Source organism: Balaenoptera musculus, chromosome 2 (genome assembly GCF_009873245.2).
Source record: "Balaenoptera musculus isolate JJ_BM4_2016_0621 chromosome 2, mBalMus1.pri.v3, whole genome shotgun sequence".
NCBI lineage: Eukaryota > Metazoa > Chordata > Mammalia > Artiodactyla > Balaenopteridae > Balaenoptera > Balaenoptera musculus.
The window spans coordinates 13,873,925-13,898,565 of NC_045786.1; the positions used below are offsets into that span (position 1 = coordinate 13,873,925).

General features: G+C 40.2%; 1 protein-coding gene across 10 annotated transcripts in view; it reads right to left on the bottom strand.

Moving 5' to 3' along the window:
- The window catches only part of MLLT10 (MLLT10 histone lysine methyltransferase DOT1L cofactor), a 250,863-nt gene that overhangs the window by 216,344 nt on the left and 9,878 nt on the right, over positions 1 to 24,641 (bottom strand). The window contains exons 1-2 of one of the 10 annotated variants that reach the window (XM_036842301.1): positions 881 to 1,024; positions 305 to 356 (exon numbers count right to left, since the gene is read on the bottom strand). The exons of the other annotated variants lie outside the window; for them this stretch is intronic. Coding sequence (XP_036698196.1) covers positions 305 to 310 — 6 coding nt within the window. The 5' untranslated portion in view covers positions 311 to 356; positions 881 to 1,024. Of the gene's footprint in view, positions 1 to 304; positions 357 to 880; positions 1,025 to 24,641 lie in introns of those variants that run through there. 10 annotated transcript variants of the gene reach the window in all.

The following is a 24,641-nucleotide window of genomic DNA, read 5'->3' on the forward strand; positions in this document are numbered from 1 at the left end:
TGAGCCACAACTACTGAGCCCACATGCCACAACTACTGAAGCCCACGCACCTAGAGCCGGTGCTCTGCAACAAGAGAAGCCCTCACTCGCCGCAACTAGAGAAAAGCCCACGTGCAGCAACGAAGACCCAATGCAGCCAAAAAAATTAAATAAATAAATTTTTTTTAAAAGTTACATTTTAATAAAATGGTGCAGAAACAATTATGCAAAAAACAAAACCTATAAAACTTAATTTGAGATGCATCACAGACCTAAATACAAATTAGCAAAAACAAAAAGTTTTAGAGGAAACAAAGGAAATTACCTTCATGACTTCAGGGTTAGGCAAAAGTGTCTTAGCTCACAGTAAGCAATAACTATAAAAGAAAAAACTGATAAATTAGACTTCATCAGACTTAGACATTTCTGCTCATCAAAAGGCACAGTTAAGAAAATAAATAGGAAACAGACTTGGAGAAAGTACTTACAAAACACTTATCTAACAGAGGACTGGTATCCAAAACATATAAGGACCTTCTGCAATGCAAAACAAAAAAAAGAAAGAAAAAAACAGACAAAGAAAAAAATAAGGAGAGAAAGAAGGAAAAAGGCTAAAGCTTTGAACAAACTCTTCACAAGAGAAACACATGAATGGTCAATAAGCAAATTAAAATGTGCTCAATATCACTGGTCAATATGAAAATACAAAATAAAACCACAATAATACCACTTCCAGTCAAGATGGAATGAAAGAGACCAGATTTAGCCTTCTGCATGAAATAATAAAAACCTAACAAAATGTATGAAACAATAATACTGAAGATTTTAGACAAGTAACGAAAGACAGTGATCCCTGGGAGACAAGAAACAAACAACACAAGCATACATTTGCCCAGCTTACTGCCTTGAGAGTCTCCAGGCCGTGGAAGGAACCCAGGCAGAACCTGTGGGCTCCCCAAGTTGAGGAAATGGAGCTGGGAGTCCAAGGAAGCCAAGGTGGCTAGAGCTCACAAGGGAGACCAGCACTGAGTAGAAAGCTGGAGAGAGAGAGAAAAATGAAGAGATCTACAGAGGCTCACCCTACAATATGTTGAGTAACTAATCAGCACTTGCTTGTGAGAAAACTATTCAAGGCCAGAGAAAGAACCACGAAACATTTAGAATTGACAGCACCCACACCTCACACAAGGATACAAATAATGGCTGTTCTCAAAAGCCAGAATAGAAAACCAACTAATTCATACCGCATCAGAGTACTAAGAAGCATAATACCTCAGAAGGAGGGGAAAATTTAACCTAGACTAAACCTAGCTCTGGTCCGTTCAAACAAAACATAAAAGCAAGACCCAAAAGCAACAAACTGTTTTCCAGTAACTTAACCATGTCATAGAACAAAGTCCAAAAATATTTTTAGGCATACTTTATAAAACAGAGAATCTAACAAGATAAAATTCACAGCCTTTCTCACCTTCTGAGATGGCCCACACTCTGCCTGTGGAGTGTGTTTATCTCTAAATAAATCCACTTCTTACCTATCACTTTGTCTCTCACTGAATTCTTTCTGCGATGAGACATCAAGAACCTGAGCTTCATTAAGTCCTGAGACCAGTTGTTCTACAGGAACTGAGACCCCCACACTCAGGTGGAGGATGGCGACTACCTGCTGAGCACAAGCACTAGACCCCAGGCTGTTCAGACCAGAAAGCTGATGATGAAGATTCCTAAAACACCACACTGTTACTTCACAACACATCAATGAGAAGAAAGTCATGAATCCTACAGCCTTCACCCCCAAATGTTGCCTTTAAAACTGCTCCCCTGAAAGCCATTGGGGAGTTTGGGTCTTTTGAGCATGAGCTCCTTGCTTGGCCCTGAAATAAACCTTTCTCTGCTCCAAAAGAAAAAAAAAAAAGATAAAATTCACAACAACTAAAAGACATATACAGAAGCAGGAAATTATATACCCCATAATAAAACAAAAACCAGTCAAACCTTGAAATGTCAATCTTGAAATGACAAGAAGAATTAGTACACAAGTCCTTTCAAACAATTAGTATGAATACAGTTCATATGTTCAAGGAGACAGGGGAAATATTAAACTTGTTAAGTAGAAACATCAAATAAAATAAAGTGAACTTCTAGAGATGAAAATCATAAGGTCTAAGAAGAAAAACATACTGTGTGACATTTATAGCACATGAAACCAAGTAATAGTTACTAACCAAAATGAAACAGAAAAAAAGTACTTTTAAAAAATGAACAGAGCATAGATTAGCTTTGAGACAACTTCAAGAAGCCAAGTACACTTATAAATGGAGCCACAAAGGAGATAATACAGAAAAATATACTTGAAGAAATAACATCAACCATTTTCCAAGTTTGATGAAAACTATAAACAGCTAGAACAAAGCACTCTTTAAATAAACGCCAAGCAATAGAAACATGAAGAAATGTAAACCAAAACATATTATGATCAAATCGCCTACAACCAGAAATAAAGATCTTTAAAGCAGCCAGAGAAAAAGGATATATTACATACTGCAGAATCAAAGAAAGTTGAAATGGTTACATTAATTTCATATAAAGTAGAATTAATAAAAATCAACAATATTGGGACTTCCCTGGTGGCACAGTGGTTAAGAATCCACCTGCCAGTGCAGAGGACACAGGTTCGAGGCCTGGTCCAGGAAGATCCCACATGCCGTGGAGCAACTAAGCCCGTGCGCCACAACTACTGAGCCTGCTCTCTAGAGCCTGCAAGTCACAACTACTGAGCATGTGCCACAACTACTGAAGCCTAGGTACCTAGAGCCTGCGCTCCACAACAAGAGAAGCCACCGCAATGAGAAGCCCGTGCACCGCAACAAAGAAAGAGTAGCCCCCACTCGCCGCAACTAGAGAAAGCCTGTGCGTAGCAATGAAGACCCAACACAGCCAAGAATTAAAAAAATAAAATTTTAAAATTTTAAAATTTAAAATCATAATTATCATAAAAGAGGATCATTTCTCAAAGATAAAGGTACAGCTCATTAAGAAAATACGAAAAATCTAAAACATTTATTCACCTAATAACAGCTTCAAAAAACATAAAGTAAAAATAGTCCTAACCACTGGACTGCCAAGGAGATTCCAAGATGTTGTATTTTAACATCTGACATGGATGCTAGAATCATCTAATGAAGATTTTAAAGCAACCCTGATAAAAATTATTCAACACACAATTATGAACATAAAAATGAAACTAGAAAACTTTAGCAAAAAATTGAAGATATAAGGAAGAACAAAATGGAATTTAGAACTGAAAAGTACAGTAAGAAAGAGCTCACTGGATGACCTCAAGAGCAGAAAGAGAGGAAAAGAATCAGTGAACGAGAAGATATTACAGTGAAAATTGCTCAATGTAAACAACAGAGAGAAAACAGACTGAAAAAAAAAAAAATGAAAAGAGCCTTGTGATTTCCCCAGTGGTCCAGTGGGTAAGACTACATGTTCCCAATGCAGGGGGCACAGGTTCGATCCCTGGTCAGGGTGCTAAGATCCCACATGCCACACAGCTAAAAAATGCTAATCACCTGAGTCTTCGGCAAGTCGTAAAAGTAACATCAAAGATCACTGATGACAAATCACCATAACAAATATAATAATGAGAAAGTTTGAAACATTGCAAGAATTACCAAAATGTGATACAGAAACATGAAGTGAGCAAATGCTGTTAGAAAAATGGCACAGACAGGCTTGCTCGATGAAGAGTTGCCACAAACCTTCAATTTGTTAAAAAAAGAAAATAAGTGCATCTGTGAGGTACAATAAAGTGAAGTGCAATAAAACGAGGTGTGCCTATGTAGGGAAAACATAATTTAAAAGAGAGCAGCTTTCTCATCAGAAACCACAGAGGCCAGAAAGACATGGCACAACAATAAAAGAGGAAGCCTCAAGGAAAATGGAAAAAATATATATTAAACTGAATGAAGGGACTTCCCCAGTGGCTCAGTGGTTAAAAATCTGCCTGCCAATGCAGGGGACACAGGTTCGATCCCTGGTCCAGGAAGATCCCACATGCCGCAGAGCAACTAAGCCCATGCACCACAACTACTGAGCCCGCAAGCCACAACTCCTGAGCCCACACGCCACAACCACTGAAGCCCGTGCACTCTAGGGCACACGTGCCGCAACTACCGAGCCTGCATGCTGCAACTACTGAAGCCTGCATGCCTACAGTCTGTGCTCTGCAACAAAGAGAAGCCATCGCAATGAGAAGCCCGTGCACCGCAACAAAGAGTAGCCCCCACTCGCCACAACTAGAGAAAGCCCACATGCAGCAACGAGGACCCAACACAGCCAAAAATAAATAAAATTTTTTAAAAAACTGAATGAAAATGAAAATATAACATACCAAACCCTGGGGGACATAGCCAAACCAGTGGAAAGAGGGAAGTCTGTAACAATGCAAAGAAAAGTGGAAAAGTCTCAAATCAATACAGTAGTCTTAAGATTCCACCTCAGGAAACAAAAACATAAGTTAAACCCAAAGCAAGCAGAAGTAAGTAAAAAAATATACAGCAGAAATCACTGAAATTTAAAATAGAGAAAAAATTACTTCCCTGGTGGCACAGTGGTTAAGAATCCACCAATGCAGGGGACACGGGCTCGAGCCCTGGTCCAGGAAGATCCCACACACTGCAGAGCTACTGAGCCCACGTGCCACAGCTACTGAAGCCCACAGGCCTACAGCCCGTGCTCCGCAACAAGAGAAGCCACCGCAATGAGAAGCCCCAGCAATGAGAAGCCCGCGTGCTGCAACGAAGAGTAGCCCCCACTTGCCGCAACTAGAGAAAGCCCATGTGCAGCAACGAAGACGCAGTGCAGCCAAAAATAAATAAAATAAATTTTAAAAATAAAAAAAATAAAATAGAAAAAAAAATCAACAAAACTAGGAGCTGGTCCTTTGAAAAGATCAATAAAATTTCTAAACCTCTATCAACACCTGACAAATAACAGGAATGAGACAGGGGCTATCAGTACAAATCCTGCAGACATCAAAAGGATAAGGGAATGCTACCAACAACTTCACACACATAAATATTACAGCTTAGACCAAATGGATCCCTTCCTGAAAAAATACAAACTACTCCAACTCACCAATCATGAAACTGATAATGTGAATAGCTCTATATTTAAAATGTTTAATTTGTACTTCAAAAACTACCAAAAAAATAGGAAGGTCCAGATAGTTTAAAAGGAGAACTGTACCAAATGTTTAAAGAAGAATTAACACCAATTCTATGAAATCTCTTCCAGAAAACAGAAAATGAAGGAGCATTTCCCAACTCATTTTATGAAGGTAGTATTACTCCAATACCCAAACCAAAGAGTATGAAAAGAAAAAACTATAGATAATATGTATCATGAATAGAGACACAAAAATCCTTAACAAAATAAGCACAGAATCCCATAACATATAAAAGGAATTATATGCCATGATCAAGTGGGGCTTACTCCAAGACTGGTTAAATATGCAAAATCAGTGAATGTAATCTACCATATTAACAGGCTAAAGGAAAAAAATTATATGCATCAATTGATGCAGAATAATTAACAAAATTCAGCACCCATACATGACTTTCAAAAAGCTAAGAATAGGAAAATAGGTAAATTTCCTCACCTTCATATAGAACATCTACAAAAAAACCTACTTAGTGACATCCTACTTAGTGGTTTGCATCACTGAGTGAATGCCTTCCCCCTAAGGTCAGAAAAAAGTATGTCCACTCTCAACAATCTTAATGAACATGGTGCTGAAATTTCTAGTCAAAACAATTAGGCAAGCATAAAAGGGCATATAAATTGAGAAGGAAAAAATAAAAATAACCCGATTTGCAGATGACACAATAATCACAAAACAAAACTCCCAGAATAAGTGAATTCAACAAGGTCATAGGATGCAAGATACATATAAAAATCAGTTGTTATTTCAAAACACTACCAATAAATGCATGGACACCAAAATTAAACATACAACATTATATGCAATTGCTTCCCCCAAAATTAAATACTTAGAAATCCACAAAACACGCACAGGACTTATAGGCTGAAAACTATGCCAAACTGAACAACAACAACAACAAAAAAAAGCAAGGGGGCTTCGCTGGTGGCACAGTGGTTGAGAATCTGCCTGCCAATGAGGGGACACGGGTTCGAGCCCTGGTCTGGGAAGATCCACATTCCGCGGAGCAACGGGTCCATGCGCCACAACTACTGAGCCTGCACATCTGGAGCTTGTGCCTCCGCAAACAAGAGAGGCTGCGACGGTGAAGGCCCGCTCACCGCGATGAAGAGTGGCCCCCACTCGCCGCAACTAGAGAAAGCCCTTGCGCAGAAACGAAGACCTAACACAGCCAAAAATAAATAAATAAATAAATAAAAATTTTAAAAGAAAACAAGGAAACCTAAGTAAATGGAAAAACACAGATACGTTCATGGATTAGAAGACTCAACAGAGTAAAGATGTCAGTTCTCCACAAATTGCTATTCAGTTTAATAGTATCCTATCAAAATTCTAGCAAGATTTTTGGACAGATAAAGACAGGTTATGCTAAAATATACTCTTTTTTTTTGGGGCTGCTTTGGGTCTTCATTGCTGCGTGCAGACCTCCTCTAGTTGTGGCAAGCAGGAGCTAGTCTTCGTTGCGGTGGCTTCTCTTGTTGCGGAGCACGGGCTCTAGACGCACAGCCTAGCGGGCTCAGTAGTTGTGGCTCATGGGCTCTAGAGTGCAAGCTCAGCAGTTGTGGCCCACGGGCTTAAATGCTCCACAGCATGTGGGATCTTCCTGGACCAGGGCTCGAATCCGTGTCCCTTGCATTGGCAGGCGGATTTTTAACCACTGCGCCACCAGGGAAGTTCCTATACATGTTTGTAAAAACCAACAATGCGGACTTCCCTGGTGGCGCAGTGGTTGGGGATCCGCCTGCCAATGCAGGGGACACGGGTTCGGGCCCTGGTCTGGGAGGATGCCACGTGCTGCGGAGCGGCTGAGCCCCTGCGCCACAGCTGCTGGGCCTGCACTCTGGAGCCCACGTGTCATGGCTACTGGGTTTGCATGCTGCAGCTGCTGAGGTCTACGCACCTGGAGCCCGTGCTCCGCGGCCGGGGAGGCCACTGCAGTAAAAGGCCCGCGCACCGCGGCAGGGAGTAGCCCCCACTCATCACAGCTGGAGGGGGCCCACACATGGCAGTGAGGACCCAATGCAGCCAAAAATAAAATTAAAAATAAATAAGGACTTCCCTGGTGGTGCAGTGGTTAAGAATCCGCCTGCCACTGCAGGGATCAACACGGTTTCGATCTCTGGTCCGGGAAGATCCCACATGCCACGGAGCAACTAAGCCCGCGTGTCACAACTACTGAAGCCTGCGCGCCTAGAGCCCAGGCTCTGCAACAAGAGAAGCCACTGCAATGAGAAACCCGCACACAGCAACAAAAGAATAGCCCCCGCTCGCCACAACTACAGGAAGCCTGCGCGCAGCAACGAAGCCTCAACGCAGCCAAAAATAAATTTAAAAATTAAAAAAAAAGAAAAAGAAAAGAACACAAACAACAAATGTTGGTGAGGATGTGGAGAAAAGGGAACCCTTATGCATCGTTAGTGGGAAGGTACACTGGTGCAGCCACTGTGGAAAACAGTATGGCGGTTTTTCAAAAAACTAAAAATAGAACTACCATATGACCCAGCAATTCTACTCCTAAATATACACCTTAAAAAAATAAGAACACTAATTCGAAAAGATATTTGCACCCCAATGTTCACAGCAGCATTATTTACAATTGCCAAGATACAGAAACAACCTAAGTGTCCATCAACAGATGAATGGATAAAGAAAATGTGACACACACATTACACACACACACATATACATGTATATACATATGCCATGCAACACTACTCAGCCATAAAAAAGAATGAAATTTTGCCATTTGCAACAACATGGGTGGACCTGGAAAGTATTATGCTACGTGAAATAAGTCAGAGAGAGACAAATACTGTATGTTTTCACTTATATGTGGAATCTAAAAGATAAAACAAATTAATGAATATAACAAAACAGAACAGACTCAGATGCAGAGAAAAAACTAGCGGTTACCAGTGGGGAGGGGCAAGACAGGGGTAGAGAATTAAGAGCTACAAACTACTATGTATAAAATAAATAACCTACAAGGATATATTGCACAACACAGAAAATATAGCCAATATTTTATAATAACTATAAATGGAGTATAACCTTTAAAAACTGTGAATCACTATGTTATACACCTGTAACTCACATAATATTGTATATCAACTATACCTCAACAAAAAACAATAATTAAAAATATATATATATTAGTAGTTACAAGGGACTAAGCCTGGGGGCAGAAAGGAAACAGGTGTAGCTGTAAAGAGTACCATGAGGGATCCTTGTGGTAATGGATATATTCTGTTTGTTAACTGCATCAATTTCAATATCCTGGTGGGAATACCATCCTACAGTTCTTCAAGATGTTATTAGCATTGGGGAAAATGGATAAATGGAAATTGGGTAAATAGTAATTATTTCTTATACCTGTATGTGACTCTACATTTGACACAAAAGGCTTTAATTAAAAAATAATTGTAGGGACTTCCCTGGTGGCGCAGTGCTTAAGAATCCGCCTGCCAATGCAGGGGACACGGGTTCGAGCCCTGGTCCAGGAAAATCCCACAGGCTGCGGAGCAACTAAGCCCGTGCGCCACAACGACTGAGCCTGTGCCGTAGAGCCCATGAGCCACAACTACTGAGCGCACATGCTGCAACTACTGAAGCCTGCGTGCCTAGAGCCCGTGCTCTGCAACGAAAGAAGCCACTGCAATAAGAAGCCCATACACCACAACAAAGAGTAGCCTCTGCTTGATGCAACCAGAGAAAACACACACGCAGCAACAAAGACCCAATGCAGCCATAAATAAATAAATAAATTTATTAAAAAAAATAATAATAACTGTAGGGGACTTCCCTGTTGGCACAGTGGTTGAGAATCCGCCTGCCAATGCAGGGGACACGGGTTCGAGCCCTAGTCCAGGAAGATCCCACATGCCGCAGGGCAACTAAGCCCATGCACCACAATTACTGAGCCTGCGCTCTAGAGCCCGTGAGCCACAACTACTGAGCCTGCATGCTGCAACTACTGAAGCACGCACACCTAAAGCCCGTGCTCCGTAACAAAAGCCACTGCAATGAGAAGCCTGCGCACTGCAATAAAGAGTAGCCCCCGCTCGCCACAACTAGAGAAACCCCACACAGCAACGAAGACCCAGTGCAGACAAAAATAAAATAAATAAATAAATAAAGAGATTTTTTTTTAATTGATTTAAAAAAAAAATTGTAGGGACTTCCCTGGTGGTCCAGTGTTAAAGAATCCGCCTTCCAATGCAGGGGACGTGGATTCAATCCCTGGTCGGGGAACTAAGATCCCACATGCCACAGGGCAACTAAGCCTGCACACCGCAACTACTGAGCCCTCACGCCTCAACTAGAGAGCCCACACGCTGCAAAGTACAGAGCCCACACGCTCTGGAGCCCACGTGCCACAACTAGAAAGAGAAAACACACCACAACTAGAGAGAAGCCCACACGCTGCAACGAAGATCCCGCATACCACAACTAAGACCCGATGCAGCCAAAAAATAAATAAAATAAATAAATAAAAAATAATTGTAAATGAACAATCCGAAAAGGAAATTAAGAAAACAATTAACTGCATTTATAAGACCATCAAAAAAGAAAGAAAGAAAACCTTGGGAATAAACTTACCCAGAGGCAAATAACTTGTACACTGAAAACTACATAATGTTGCTGAAAAAAATTAAAGGTGACACAAATAAATGTAAGTTCACAGACTGGAAGAATGTTAAGACGTCATCACTATCCAAAGTGATCTACAGATTCAATGCAATTGATACCAAAATCCCAAGAACATTTTATGCAGAAATAGAAAAATTATTCCTAAAATTCATTTGGAATCTCAAGGAACCCTGAATAAACACTAAAATCATGAAAATGAAGAACAAAGTCAGAGGACTCACACTTCCTGATTTCAAAACTTACTGCAAAGCTACAGTAACCAAAGTGGTCTGTACAGGCATAAAGGCAGACATACGGAAGAGCATAGAGAGCCCAGAAATAAATCCTTGCATGTACTACGGTCAAATGACTTTTGACAAGGACGCCAAACCATTCAATGGGGGAAAATCATCTTTTCAATAAATGATGCTAGGAAAACTGGATATCCACATGCAAAACAATAAAGTTGGACTCTTACCTTACACCATATACAAAAATTAACCCAAAATGGATCAAAGACCTAAATAAATGTTAAGGGCTAAAACTTAAAAAACACTTGAAAATGTTTAAAAAAAAAAAAAAAAAGAGACAAAATGTAAGGAAAATCTTCATGACACTGGATATGGCAATTATTTCTTGGACATGACACCAAAAGCACAGGCATCAAAAAACAAAAATAGATAAATTGAACATCATCAAAATTAAAACTTTTGTGCATCAAAGAACATTAGCATAAGAATGAAAAAACCCACAGAATAGGAGAAAATATTTGTAAATCGTATATCTGATAAGGGTCTAGATCCAAAACTAGATAAAGAATTCTTACAATTCAACAACAAAAAGACAAACAACCCAAATACAAAATGGGCAAAGAACTGAATAGGCATTTCCCCAAAGATTTACAAATGGCCAAAAAGCACATGAAAAGACGCTCAGCATCACTAACCATTAGGGAGATACAGATCAAAACCATAAGAAGGTAATACCACTTCATACCATTAACGTGGCTATTATCAAAAACATGAGATGGAGGGGATGTGGAGAAATTGGAACCCTCATGCATTGCCAATAGGAATGTAAAACAGTGCAGCCATGGTGAAAAACATTTTGGCAGTTCCTCAGAACGTTGAACATAGAATTACCATATGATCCAGCAATTTCACTCCTAGTATATACCCAAAAAAACTGAAAAGAGGGACTCAAGTAGATACCTGTACACCGATGTTCATAGTAGCATTATTCACAATAGTTAAAAGGTAGAAACAATCCAAGAGTCCATCAAAACATGAATGTATAAACAAAATGTGATACATACATACAATGGACTATTATTCAGCCATAAAAAGTAAATTCTGACATGTCTACAACATGGATGAACATTAAATGCTTTAATAACTAAGTGAAATAAAGGACAAATACTGCATGATCCCACTTAAATGAGGCATCTATAGCAGACAAATTTCATAAAATAGAAACTAGGATACTAGAAGTTACCAGGGGCTGAGGAGAGGGTGGTAGGGGGATTTCTTTAATGGGTACAGAGTGTCTGTTTGGGATAATGAAAAAGTTCCAGAAATAGATACTGGTGATGGTTATACAACATTATGAATGTGCTTAATGCCACTGAACTGAATTGCATACTCAAAAATAGTTAAAATGGTAAATTTTATGTTGTATACATTTTACCAGAATTAAAAAAGAAAACCTAACAACTAGACATTACTATGTTCATAGACTGAAAGATTCAAAACTGTAAATAGATGTCTCAAATTGATTTACAGAATCAATGCAAAGCTAATCAAAACACTAAATGGATTTTTCATGGAACAGTAAGATTCTAAATGGTTATCAAATGCAAAGAGCAAGAGGCAAAATATTAAAAAAAAGAAAAAGACAAGAGGGAAATACTAATTTTATCTGACATATGTCCAGACTTTAAAAAGCTAGAGTAAAAAAGAAAAATAGAAGCTAGAGTAATTTTAAAACTGGTATCGGCATAAAGTACAGAACAGCAAGTCCAAAAACAAATCTACACATATGCATACACTGCTGATTCATGACACAGTGGCACAGTACAGCAAAAGTGGAAAGAATGGTGTTAAAGCAACTGGATGTTCCTTTTTAACATAATATGTAATATATACTATGTGTACAATATGTATAAAATATATAAATATATAATGTACGTAAAATAGATACTTTTACCCCCATTTCATTCTATACATGAAATCAAATCCAGATGAGTTGGTTATAGACCTAAATGTAAAAAGCAGTTAAAAAAAAATAATTCTTTTATAGGAAAATCATTTCATGACCTCAAGTTAGGAAAAGATTTAACAGGTTGCAAAAAACACTAAGCACCAAAAAAAAAAAAAAAACCCTAAGAACAAAAAAAACCCACCTGAAAATTTTGACTACAGTGAAATTGAGAACTTCGCATTAAAAGGATAAAAAATGAACCACTAACACAGAGAAGCCATCTGCAAGTCACAAGTGAGAAAATCTTAATGGCCTATAAATATACAAAAAGGGTTTCACCATCATTAGTAATCAGGGAATTGCAAAGTAAAAACCACAATGAGACTACCAAAATGACTAAACTTAAAAAGACTGACATACTAAGCATTGGGTAAGGATGTAGAGCAAAAAAGCCATTCACTGGTGGGAAAGTGAAATAACCACTTCTAAAAAAGGAGTGGCCTCCCTGGCAACCTAACAACTCCACCTCTTAGCACATACCCTAGAGTAACATTTCTCAAGCTTTTTTTGACCATGAACCACTCTAAGAAATATGTTTTATACGGCAACCCCATATATATACACAGAATACTAAAACTGCACTGTCAATTTTTTTCTGTTCTAGTTCATTTTTTAATGCTGGTTGCTCCCCACTAAATTGATTTTATGACCCTTTTTGGAGCAACCCCAGCAGTTTGATTAGTAGTGAGCTGAATTCCTGCAAGTGTACAAGAATATTCACAAAAGTGTTCATAAATTGCAAAACACTGACAAAAATCTACATGTCCATCAACAGGAGAATGGACACTGGTGTAATTCAAATGCTGAAATCATGGAACAAAGGAAATTAATAAACTACAGCTACATGCATCAAATAGATGAATCTCAAAAACAAAATGTAAATCAAAAAAATCAATACAGCATTACTCCATTCACATGAAGTTCAAAACAGCCACAACTAAATAAAATACTGTTTAGAAGTAAAGGAAGAAGAATTAACACAAAATTCAGTAGTTTCTCCTTCAGGTGAAGAGAGGAATGTGCTCAAAGGGAGGCACACAAGAGTCAAAGGTACGGGCAAAATGTTCTCCTTATTAAGCTTGGTCGCTAAATATATGGATACTCACTTTATTATTTTAAGTGTCCATATACTGGGTACACCCTCTTTTCTTTGCATCACAGATCTTACAATTAAAAATAAGTGATGAGGGGCTTCCCTGGTGGCACAGTGGTTAAGAACCCGCCTGCAAGGCACGGGACACGGGTTTGAGCCCTGGTCCAGGAAGATCCCACATGCCGTGGAGCAACTAAGCCCGGACGCCACAACTACTGAGCCTGCGCTCTATAGCCCGTGAGCCACAACTACTGAAGCCCGTGCGCCTAGATCTCATGCTCCGCAACGAGAAGCCACCGCAATGAAGGGTAGCCCCCGCTCGCCGCAACTAGAGAAAGCCCGCGCACAGCAACGAAGACCCAACACAGCCAAAAATAATCTTTTAAAAATAATAATAGGTGATGAAAATTCTACACATAAACACACACAAGTGAGAAAAGTAAATTAAAATGCACAGGGTGGGTCCAAAGAAATTAGGAGTCTTTGTTTGAATATGAGTAAAATATCAATACTCTTACGGCTTACAATGCACAGCTATTTGTACAAAGGACAAAAGAAATATATCTTGACATACATTATCCATATATCAAAGAAACACAAAGGATGGAGTGTGTTTGGCAGAGAAAACTAGCACTTCCCCCCAAAAGTTAGTCGCCAAAAGCACTCAAACATCCATAAATATTAATCATATGTTGCCAAAGAAGTGAAGAGAAAAAAAGCTTCTGAAAAGTCCTTTTCTTTAAAAATTTATTTATTTATTTTTGCCTGCGTTGGGTCTTCGTTGCTGCATGCAGGCTTTCTCTAGTTGCAGCGAGCAGGAGCTACCCTTTACTGCAGTGTGCGGGCTTCTCATTGCGGTGGCTTCTCATCGCAGTGGCTTCTCATCTTGCGGAGCACAGGCTCTAGACGTGGGGGCTTCACTCATTGTGGCACGTGGGCTCAAGTAGTTGTGGCACACGGGCTTAGCTGCTCCGGGGCATGTGGGATCTTCCCGGACCAGGGCTCGAACCCGTGTCCCCTGCGTTGGCAGGTGGATTTTTAACCACCGCACCACCAGTGAAGCCCTGGAAAGTCTTAAGTGAAATGAAACTTTCATGTACAGAGATACAGCTCATCTAAACTACCCCATCCTAATTTGTTTTTTTTTGGCCACACAGCACGGCATGCGGAACTTCCCCAAGCAGGAATCAAACCCTGTGCCCCTTGCAGTGGAAGCGTGGAGCCTTAACCACTGGACAACCAGGGAAGTCCACTCCATCCTAATTTTAAAGACAAAAGGAATCAGGTAGGAACTACGGGGGTTAAAACATACACATACAATAGCAGAAACTAATGAACATCAGAAAAGATCCAAACATGAGGGAATAGTGGCCTTATTATTGATAATATACTTCCTAATCCTACCACATTGATGTTATTTCACTTTCTCCTATTCTAAAATAACATCAAGGACTTCCTTGATGGCACAGTGGTTAAGAATCCGCCTGCCAATGCAGGGCACAGGGGTTCGAGCCCTGGTCTGGGAAGATTCCACATGCCGCGGAGCAACTAAGCCCACACACAACTACTGAGTCTGCGCACTCTGGAGCCCACGTGTCACAACTAGAGAGAAGCCCACGTGCCAAAACCAGAGAAGCCCGTGCACCACATCGAAAGATCCCACATGCCACAATGAAGATCCTGCATGCCGCAACTAAGACCCGATGCAGCTAAATAAATAAATAAATAAATAACATCATCTCTGGAGAGCCCAGGGTTCAAAACCTGGCTTACCCACTTTTATGTGACACTGAACAAATCATTAAACCTCTCTTTGCCTCAAGTTGCCTCCTCACTAAAAAAATTTATATTAAAATAGTACCTCTATTTCATTGTCCTGTTGAGAGGGTGAAATGATGTATTCCTCTGTATTAAGCACCTGACACTACCTGGCATGTTATTAGAGCTCCATGACATTTTGCACATGAGGAAACTGAGGCTTATGAGATAAAATTGCACAGGCATAAATCTAGTCCATCTGACTCCAAAGCCCATGATCTTAACACTACTACCATACTACTTGGATATCTCTACATGAGATTATGAATTATGGATTTTTTTCTTTCCACTTATCTTTCTTTCTTTCCCTAATTATCAAAAATGAGCAGGCCTGCACTATACTAAAATCAGAGCAAAAATTTTTTAAGACAGAAGATAACAAACACTCTGGGCTTTGGGAGTCAGAGAACAGAAAAGCACTTGTAGCATCTGAGAATAAAATGCTGAAGTAATCTTTTGGGGTTATCTGTCTATTCATGGCTATGTGGAGGATACAGTGCAGAAAGTGAAAATAGGAGGGGTAGGGACAAGATAGATGGAAAAAGAAAAATTTACATCATGTTAGGGCAGCTATAATTTCTACTTGTCTCTAGAGCAATACCACCATAAATTTCTGACCCTGCTATGTAACTACAGAACTAAATTTTTTATTGTTGGGGCCGGGGTTGGGGGGGGTGGGTGGTTACCCAGCCACACCCTATGCAGAAATTACATGTGTGAGAGTGGAAATACTGCGGACCTGACAAAAGAATTTTCCCTGCACCAACAAGGTAACTAAGGAACTAAGATCCCACATGCCACTATAGGAGATTGGGAAATAACAATCATATTTGCTTTATAGGAGATAATCTTGAAATGTTGGGGAGGGGGACAGTACTGAAAGGAGAGAGGTAAAAAGACAAGGGAGAAAAGTTCACTCTAAAAATGTGTAACATGCTACCTTTTTGTAGAAAAGAAAGAAAAACAAGAGTCTATATATGTAGAAATATATACATACATGAATAAACTAGAAAAATGAATTAAAAACTAGTAACAACAGAGAAAGATGGAAAGCTAAACTGGGCAAATAAGAGGCAGGTTTAGCAGGAAGAATTTTCACTGTGTATCTTTTTATATTTTCTGAACCATGTCAATATATCATCTAACCAAAAGTTACATAATTTAAGCTGTTGAAATAATCTAGACAAAAAAAATAATCTAGATTATGTCAGTGACTACAGAAGTAGAGAAATTAAATTTAAGATGCCTAGGATATCTAAATAGAGATATCCAGAAGCCAACTGCAAATACGGATCTAAAGGCTAGAAAATTTTTCAGGTGACAGTGATGCCTCGAGGCATCCATAAGCATGCCTAAGTTTATTTAGGGTGAGGTAATCAAACAGGCCAGAAAAGTAATCATCTAACATAAATTTTAAACAAGTAAATAAGTAATGCCAAATAGGAATCCAAAAGGCAATGTTTAAAGAGGTACAAGTAGAAAACAGTTTATCAGAAGTCATGAGAAAAGAGAGTTGCAAGAAAGATGAGTGATCAGAGTTTTAAATGCTGAAAGTAGATCAAGTATAATGAAAAGTGAAAAAAAAATTTTGAATTTGGCTGTGTGAAGTTAATAGCAAAATCAGTAGAGTGGTAGACTTAAGAGTCAAATGTAACAATGTGAAGAACGAATGAACAGGAACTTGTGATATTTTATTTACTTATTTATACCTAAAACTTTTTTCAGAAAAGGATTTGAGGCAGACTACAAATAAAGGACCTGTATTATAATAAAAAAAACAGAAAAATGAACAGTGAAAGCCAGTATGAGGGACATCCCCTGATTTAGGGAAACTGCTCTTACCCCTGACTCCAACTATGTAGTTCTAGTGAGGGTTGTCATTCATAGTACCCTCCCCACTCCAGCCACAGGGATGGTGGGTACATGATCCAAGACAGGCCAATCAGAGTCTTTCCCAGGATTCTTCAAGACAGCCCCTTCTTCTGGTAGAAGGGGCTAGGAAGATGAGAGCCAAGAGCTGCCAGCAGTCATGGTTCCAGCCTCATGAAGTAGAGAGTCTGTAGTATGAGAGAATGAAATCAACACGCAGAGAAACAGAGATAAGAGGTGAAGTCCTAAACCCCACAGGACCAGGAGGAGAAAACAAATATACTAATAATCAGATTAACATAGCTGATGTAACTAAAGACCAGATTTGGTTCTGGGCTGCCTGATAGCCAGAACAAAAAGAAAAACCGGAATACGTATCATAGAGCTATCAAAGAAGGAGGAAATATACCAGATTCTAAAGGGAGACAATTTTCCTTATGCTAAATTATTAGAAGAATTTCTTGTACATGGATTTTTATATAAGGGTCACTGAAAGACAAACCGGACAGTGTCCATAATGAGAGTGTTACAGCAAATGCTGACTTCATATGCTACTGTTTAAAATGACAATTAAGGGACTTCTCTAGCAGCCCAGTGGTTAAGACTCCTTGCTTCCACTGCAGGGGGCACGGGTTCAATGCCTGGTCGGGGAACTAAGATCCCGCATGCCACGCAGTGCGACCAAAAAAAAATTAAAAAAAAAAACAAGACAATTAAGTTACACCTTAATCATTAAGCACAACTGAAAGGCTAGACCACAGTAGGCAGCTGAAGAAGCAGAGATATCAACTAATGGTTTTATTCTTCCAGGAAGCCTGCGAGTAAAAGGTGAAAAATGTAATAAAGGGAAAGTAAAATCCATGGGAAGATTCAAAAATGACTGTGAGGGCTTCCCTGGTGGCACAGTGGTTGAGAATCTGCCTGCCAATGCAGGGGACACGGGTTCGAGCCCTGGTCTGGGAAGATCCCACATGCCACAGAGCAACTGGGCCCGTGAGCCACAATTACTGAGCCTGCGCATCTGGAGCCTGTGCTCTGCAACAAGAGAGGCCGCGATAATGAGAGGCCCGCGCACCACGCTGAAGAATGGCCCCCACTTGCTGCAACTAGAGAAAGCCCTCGCACAGAAACGAAGACTCAACACAGCCATAAATAAATAAATAATAAATAAATAAACCCAAAAGTTTAAAAAAAAAAAAAAAAGACTGTGAGCTGCGTGGGAAAAAATCAAGTAAAAAGGACAGACTAAAAGGTAAAACAAGACCCTGGAAGAAGTGGGAAAAGACTACATCATGAGAACAGGCAGTTAATTCCACTTGAAAACTACCTCCTCTCCTTCCGAAAACTCCACTGAATGACATTAAAAGGGCAAAATCACAAATCACAAAAGGGAAACAAACATAAAGGAAGACAACAGTTCTAAAACTTTGGAAGCTAGGAAGGAAAAGAGTAGCAAATGACTTAGCACATGAGAAAAGGCTGCTGCAGTAAGGCAAGTCCAAAAGCAACGCGTCTCGGGCCACAAGGCGCCCCAGCTGAGGGACCTCAGGCGCCACATCATAGCGGTGGTGCACGCCCCTGAGAGGGACGGGTTCAAGTAGGGCTCAAAACAGGACGAGGGATAAGATAAAACCTGAAAGATAATCAACACCCCCCCCAATCCCTTCTCTACACACTACCAGGTAACTCTCTCTCCCACAGCCGAGAAAACCGCACAAAGGGTAAACAAAAGGAAATTTGGACCTGGAGACACCAGACACATCTGAGCAAAGGCGTACTGAAATATCTAGTTCTAGATCATGAAATTCCAGCAACCAATGGCTCAAAGAATACTGGTAACCAGGTTTGTGAATCCCAAACAGATGACTGGAGGATTTTTCTCTGAATAAACTAACCAGTTGGTGGCATCCCAATAAAAGAACCCAGCTAGACACCTACAATGAAGCCAATCTGCCAACAATTTCTGCCACACACACAGAACTTCCAGTCACCTCATTAGGAGCTTGTCTTAAATTCAAATGGACGGCTACCAGTCACTAGATTTGTAAGCAAAGTCCCTAACAAGACAGGCCAAAACAAATGGTACAAAGGAACTCTGAGGAAAAGAGTCCCAGGAGCAGAAGAAAACTTCAGAACACTGAAACAAAACAAAAACAACCATCTGGTTAACATCCTCACAGAATTAAGAGAAAATATTGCACAAAAGCAGAGAATAAAAAATAAACATTCAGAAAGCATAAAAGAGCCTCTGGAAATTAAAAGTATAATAGAATTTAGAAATTTAAGTGAAAGAATGGAAAATAAAGTAAGAAACTGCCTCAGAAAATAAAACAGAAATAGATTAACTTAAATGCAAGATCAGTTCAAAAGGTCCAACATCCAAATAAAGAAAAATACAGAAAAAGCAAACAATGATAACAGAACTGAGGAACCGTCAAAAATAATTCAAAAAAATTCTCCCTTAACTAAACTCATGTTCCGTAACATGATTTACCAAACTGAAAGGGCCACTGTGTGCCCAGTACGAGTGAGGGACAGCATACTAACTACCATGAGAAATAGCAGGTAAACTGGCTACAGAAAACACACTAAATCCAGAAAGAACAATCACATACAAAGGATTAGAAATCAGAACTTCATTGGTCTTCTTAAAAGAAACACTGACAGCTAAAAGTAATGGAGAAATATCTTCAAAATTTGAAGGAAACTTATTTCCAACCAAGAAAGAATTCTATATTCAGGCAAACTATCCATCAAGTAAGATGGTAAAACTTTTTTCCTTTTTGGAATTTTAGAATGTATAGAAAATTGAATTTATAGACTACCTGATTCATTAAAGTGGAAAATTACATGAAGAAATGACTAGAAAGTATGCAAAGATTTAGCCTTAAATAAAGAACACAAGGAAAATGAAAATACAAGACAATTATTAATCCCAGGAAAAAAGAAAAAAAAATTAAGAAAGAAAACAATCTTAGTATGCTTTTGGCCCAGAAATAAACAAAATATTTAAATAGTCATAATAACATAAAATTTTCTGTTTAACACTCTTGACTTAACCAAAATTTGTGATATACTGAAAGACAACACCTAAAACTGATGTGTCAAGAATAGCTGCTTCAGGCTTCCCTGGTGGCACAGTGATTAAGAATCCACCTGCCAATGCAGGGGACACGGGTTCAAGCCCTGGTCCGGGAAGATCCCACATGCCACAGAGCAACTAAGCCCATGCACCACAACTACTGAGCCTGTGTGCTGCAACTACTGAAGCCCACGTGCCTAGAGCCTGTGCTCCGCAACAAGACACCGCAATGAGAAGCCACATCACAACAAAGAGTAGCCCCTGCTCGCCACAACTAGAGAAAGCCCACGCACAGCAATGAAGACCCAGTGCCACCAAAAATAAATAAATAAAAATAAATAAATAAATTTATTTTTTTAAAAAAGAATAGCTGCTTCTACATTCCTTGTCAAGAGTCATGCAGCAAGGTACTGTTTTACTGTGTGTGCAAAAGAATCTTTTGGTACTACTGACTGTGCATTTTTCACTTTGATAAACATAATTAAATCTAAACAAAAAATGGAATAAATAGGTACAATGGGCAATGTATCAATGTACCCAGTGTTTTCATTTCTCTTACTAGTTATGTAGGCAGGTTAGAAAAGGATACAAGCAAGTATTAAATGCCTACTTCACGTCAGCTGTTATGCTAAGTTTTTCTCACAGTAAAAGAAAGGAATTCAAGAAGTGAGACAATGGAAATTGGCTACTTGCTATTTTATGTATGGTGGTAAGCACTAAATCTGTTAACTTTTTAAAATCACCTCTTTCAAAGCTATAGGAACTCAGGATGCTACACTTAATTTAAAAGCAAAGAGTAGACATGAATCATCAGTAAGTGAAAAAAACGTTAGCAAATGTTAAACTTTGAAGGCATTCTATTTAAAGTATATAGGCTGGGACTTCCCTGGCAGTCCAGTGGTTAAGACTTCGCCTTACAATGCAAGGGGGTGCAAGTTCGATCCCTGGTCAGGGAGATAAGATCCCACATGCCTCATGACCAAAAAACCAAAACATAAAACTGAAGCAATACTGTAACAAATTCAATAAAGACTTTAAAAGTGGTCCACATTAAAAACAAAACTTTAAATAAATAAATAAAGCATACAGGCTAAAAAGCTCGTACAGGAATAAAACAAAAAAGTTATATATAATTTTTTTTTTAATTTTTGGCTGTATGGGGTCTTCGTTGCTGCACGCAGGTTTTTCTCTGATTGCGGCAAGTGGGGGCTACTCTTCACTGCAGGCTTCTCATCGCAGTGGCTTCTCTTGTTGCAGAGCACGGGCTCTAGGCGCACAGGCTTCAGTAGTTGTGGCACACGGGCTCAGTATTTGTGGCTTGCAGGCTCTAGAGCACAGGCTCAGTAGTTGTGGTACACAGGCTTAGTTGCTCCTCGGCATGTGGGATCTTCCAGGGCCAGGGCTCAAACCCGTGTCCCTACATTATCCACTGTGCCACCAGGGAAGCCCCTACAATACCTTTTTCAAACTGCCACTGAAGACACCCCATCCTGGCTTCTTGTACTCATAAGTCAGAGGTATATAAGATAAATAAATTTGAAAAAAATTTTTTAATTGCGTAGATAAAGGTAAATCTTCTTGTGGTACAAATAGAAAAGAAATTAAAAGCTAAAAGAATCAACATTAGTTCAAGCTGAGAAAGTCAATGAAGATACCTGATCTAATATATACCTTAGAGGCTGGGGTTGACTATGACACCAGCACAGACCCTAGATGTGCTGTGTAAGGACAGGAAATGGTAAGGGCCAATCCTACCGAAGGGGAATCTATCTCAAAAAAACATGGACTGGACCACTAAAACTAGAGAAAATTCATTTAAGAGGATAACTCAGCTGGGAGGAGAACCACTTTCAACCTTACCCTTCCTTCTTTCTGCCTGGAACATCTCTCTGCAGTCACAATGACTGCCATGCTGTGACCATAGAACAATGCTGAAAATGAAAACTATCTGCTAAGGTTGGTATAGTAGAAAAACAGAGAAAGTCTGATCCCTAAAGATTTCACAGAGGGACTTCCCTGGTGGTCCAGTGGTTAGGACTCCGCGCTTCCACTACAGGGGGAATGGGTTCAATCCCTGGTCAGGGAACTAAGATCCCGCATGCCACGTGGTGCAGACTAAATAAATAAAGATCTCACAGAGCTGTCATAAAAGCTTTAAATGCATTTCTCAACTCCTTTCAAATAAGAAATTAGTAAATTTGTAAATTGCTGATCTGTAGAAGCCGCTGTAATCTGGTCTTATAGCAGCCAAAAGCAATTCTTAACAGATACAGAGCAAATGCAAAAACTTCCCTCAGTGACACCTCCACAAACCCAGGTTAGAGGACCAGGAATCCCAAGAAAAAAAAAAACTCTTAAAGATTAGCTCAGGGCTTCCCTGGTGGCGCAGTGGTTGAGAATCTGCCTGCCAATGCAGGGGACACGGGTTCGTGCCCTGGTCTGGGAAGATCCCACATGCCACGGAGCAACTGGGCCCGTGAGCCACAATTACTGAGCTGCGGTCTGGAGCCTGTGCTCTGCAACAGGAGAGGCCGCGATGGTGAGAGGCCCACGCACCGCGATGAGGAGTGGTCCCCACTTGCCGCAACTAGAGAAAGCCCTCGCACAGAAAACGAAGACTCAACACAGTCATAAATAAATAAATAAATAAATAAAAAAGAACGTGAATTTCTAAAAAAAAGATTAGCTCACAGTCAAAAATTACAAAGTATGTGAAGACATCTACCACCACCGTTAAAAAACAAAACAAATGAAAGAATTGCAGAATCTCTGAGAAATTTTAAAGTAAGTATGTTTTGGGGACTTCCCTGGTGGCGCAGTGGTTAAGAATCTGCCTGCCAATGCAGGGGACACAGGTTCGAGCCCTGGTCCGGGAAGATCCCACATGCTGCGGAGCAACTAAGCCCAGACGCCACAACTACTGAGCCTGCGCTCTGGAGCCCACAAGCCACAACTACTGAGCCCATGTGCTGCAACTACTGAAGCCCGTATGCCTAGAGCCCGTGCTCTGCCAACAAGAGAAGCCACTGCAATGAGAAGCACGTGCACCACAGCAAAGAGCAGCCCCCACTTGCCTAAACTAGAGAAAGCCCACGCACAGCAACGAAGACCCAACGCAGCCATAAATTAATTAATTAATTAATTAATTAATTAATTTTTATAAAAAGTATGTTTTTGCCACAACTAAGAAGCCCGCATGCCGCAACGAAGATCCCACATGCCACAACTAAGACTTGGCGCAACCAAAATAAATAAATAATAAATATTTCTTTCTTAATAGAGTTTTTTTTTTTTTTTTTTTAAGTGAAAAGTTTATTCAGGCAGAAACCCACTCCATAGACAATGCGTGGGCTGTCTCGGAAGGCCAAAATAAGTTATGTTTTAAATATTCAAATAAGTAAATAAATATACTCCTTAAGACTATAATAGGGACTTCCCTGGTGGCACAGTGGTTAAAGATACACCCGTCAATGCAGGGGACATGCATTCGATCCCTGGTCTGGGAAGATCCCACATGCCACGGAGCAACTAAGCCTGTGCACCATAACTACTGAGACTGCACTCTAGAGGCCGTGAGCCACAACAACTGAAGCCCGCGTGCCTAGAACCCATGCTCCACAACAAGAAGCCACCACAATGAGAATCCTGTGCATCACAACTAAGAGTAGCCCCCACTCGCCGCAACTACAGAAAGCCCACGTGCAACAACAAAGACCCAAAGCAACCAAAAATAAATAACTAAATAAAATTGATTCTTAAAAAAAAAATAAGGTAGAATTAAAATATAAACAACAATAAAACTGATTTTGCAAGGTAAAGAGAGTGAACACAAGGTGTCCTACGGTCCTTGGTTTTGTTCAAAAGGAGTACAAAGATTAATCTTAGGGCTTCCCTGGTGGCGCAGCGGTTAAGAATCTGCCTGCCAATGCAGGGGACACGGGTTCGAGCCCTGGCCCAGGAAGATCTCACACGCCCCGGAGCAACTAAGCCCGTGTGCCACAACTACTGAGACTGTGCTCTAGAGCCCATGAGCCACAACTACTGACCCTGCATGCCACAACTACTGAAGCCCGCGTGCCTAGAGCCTGTGTTCTGCACGCAACAAGAGAAGCCACTGCAATGAGAAGCCCGCGCAACGCCACGAAGAGTAGCCCCCGCTCACCACAACTAGAGAAAGCCCCGCACATAGCAACAAAGACCCAATGCAGCCAAAATAAATTAATTAATTTTTTTAAAAAAAAGAAAAGATTAATCTTAGACTCACAGAAAAAATATAAAGCATGTACATTAAAATATTAAGGGCAGGGCTTCCCTGGTGGCGCAGTGGTTGAGAATCTGCCTGCCAATGCAGGGGACACGGGTTCGAGCCCTGGTCTGGGAAGATCCCACAAGCCGCGGAGCAACTGGGCCCGTGAGCCACAACTACTGAGCCTGAGCGTCTGGAGCCTCTGCTCTGCAACAAGAGAGGCCGCGATAGTGAGAGGCCCGCGCACCGCAATGAAGAGTGGCCCTCACTCGCCGCAACTGGAGAAAGCCCTCGCACAGAAACAAAGACCCAACACAGCCAAAAATAAACATAATAAATAAATAATAAATAAAAATTTTAAAAAAAAAGAAAAAATTAAGGGCAATCACTAGAAGAAAAGAAATGGAACATATAACCTCCAAATCAGACCAGATTTTTTAAA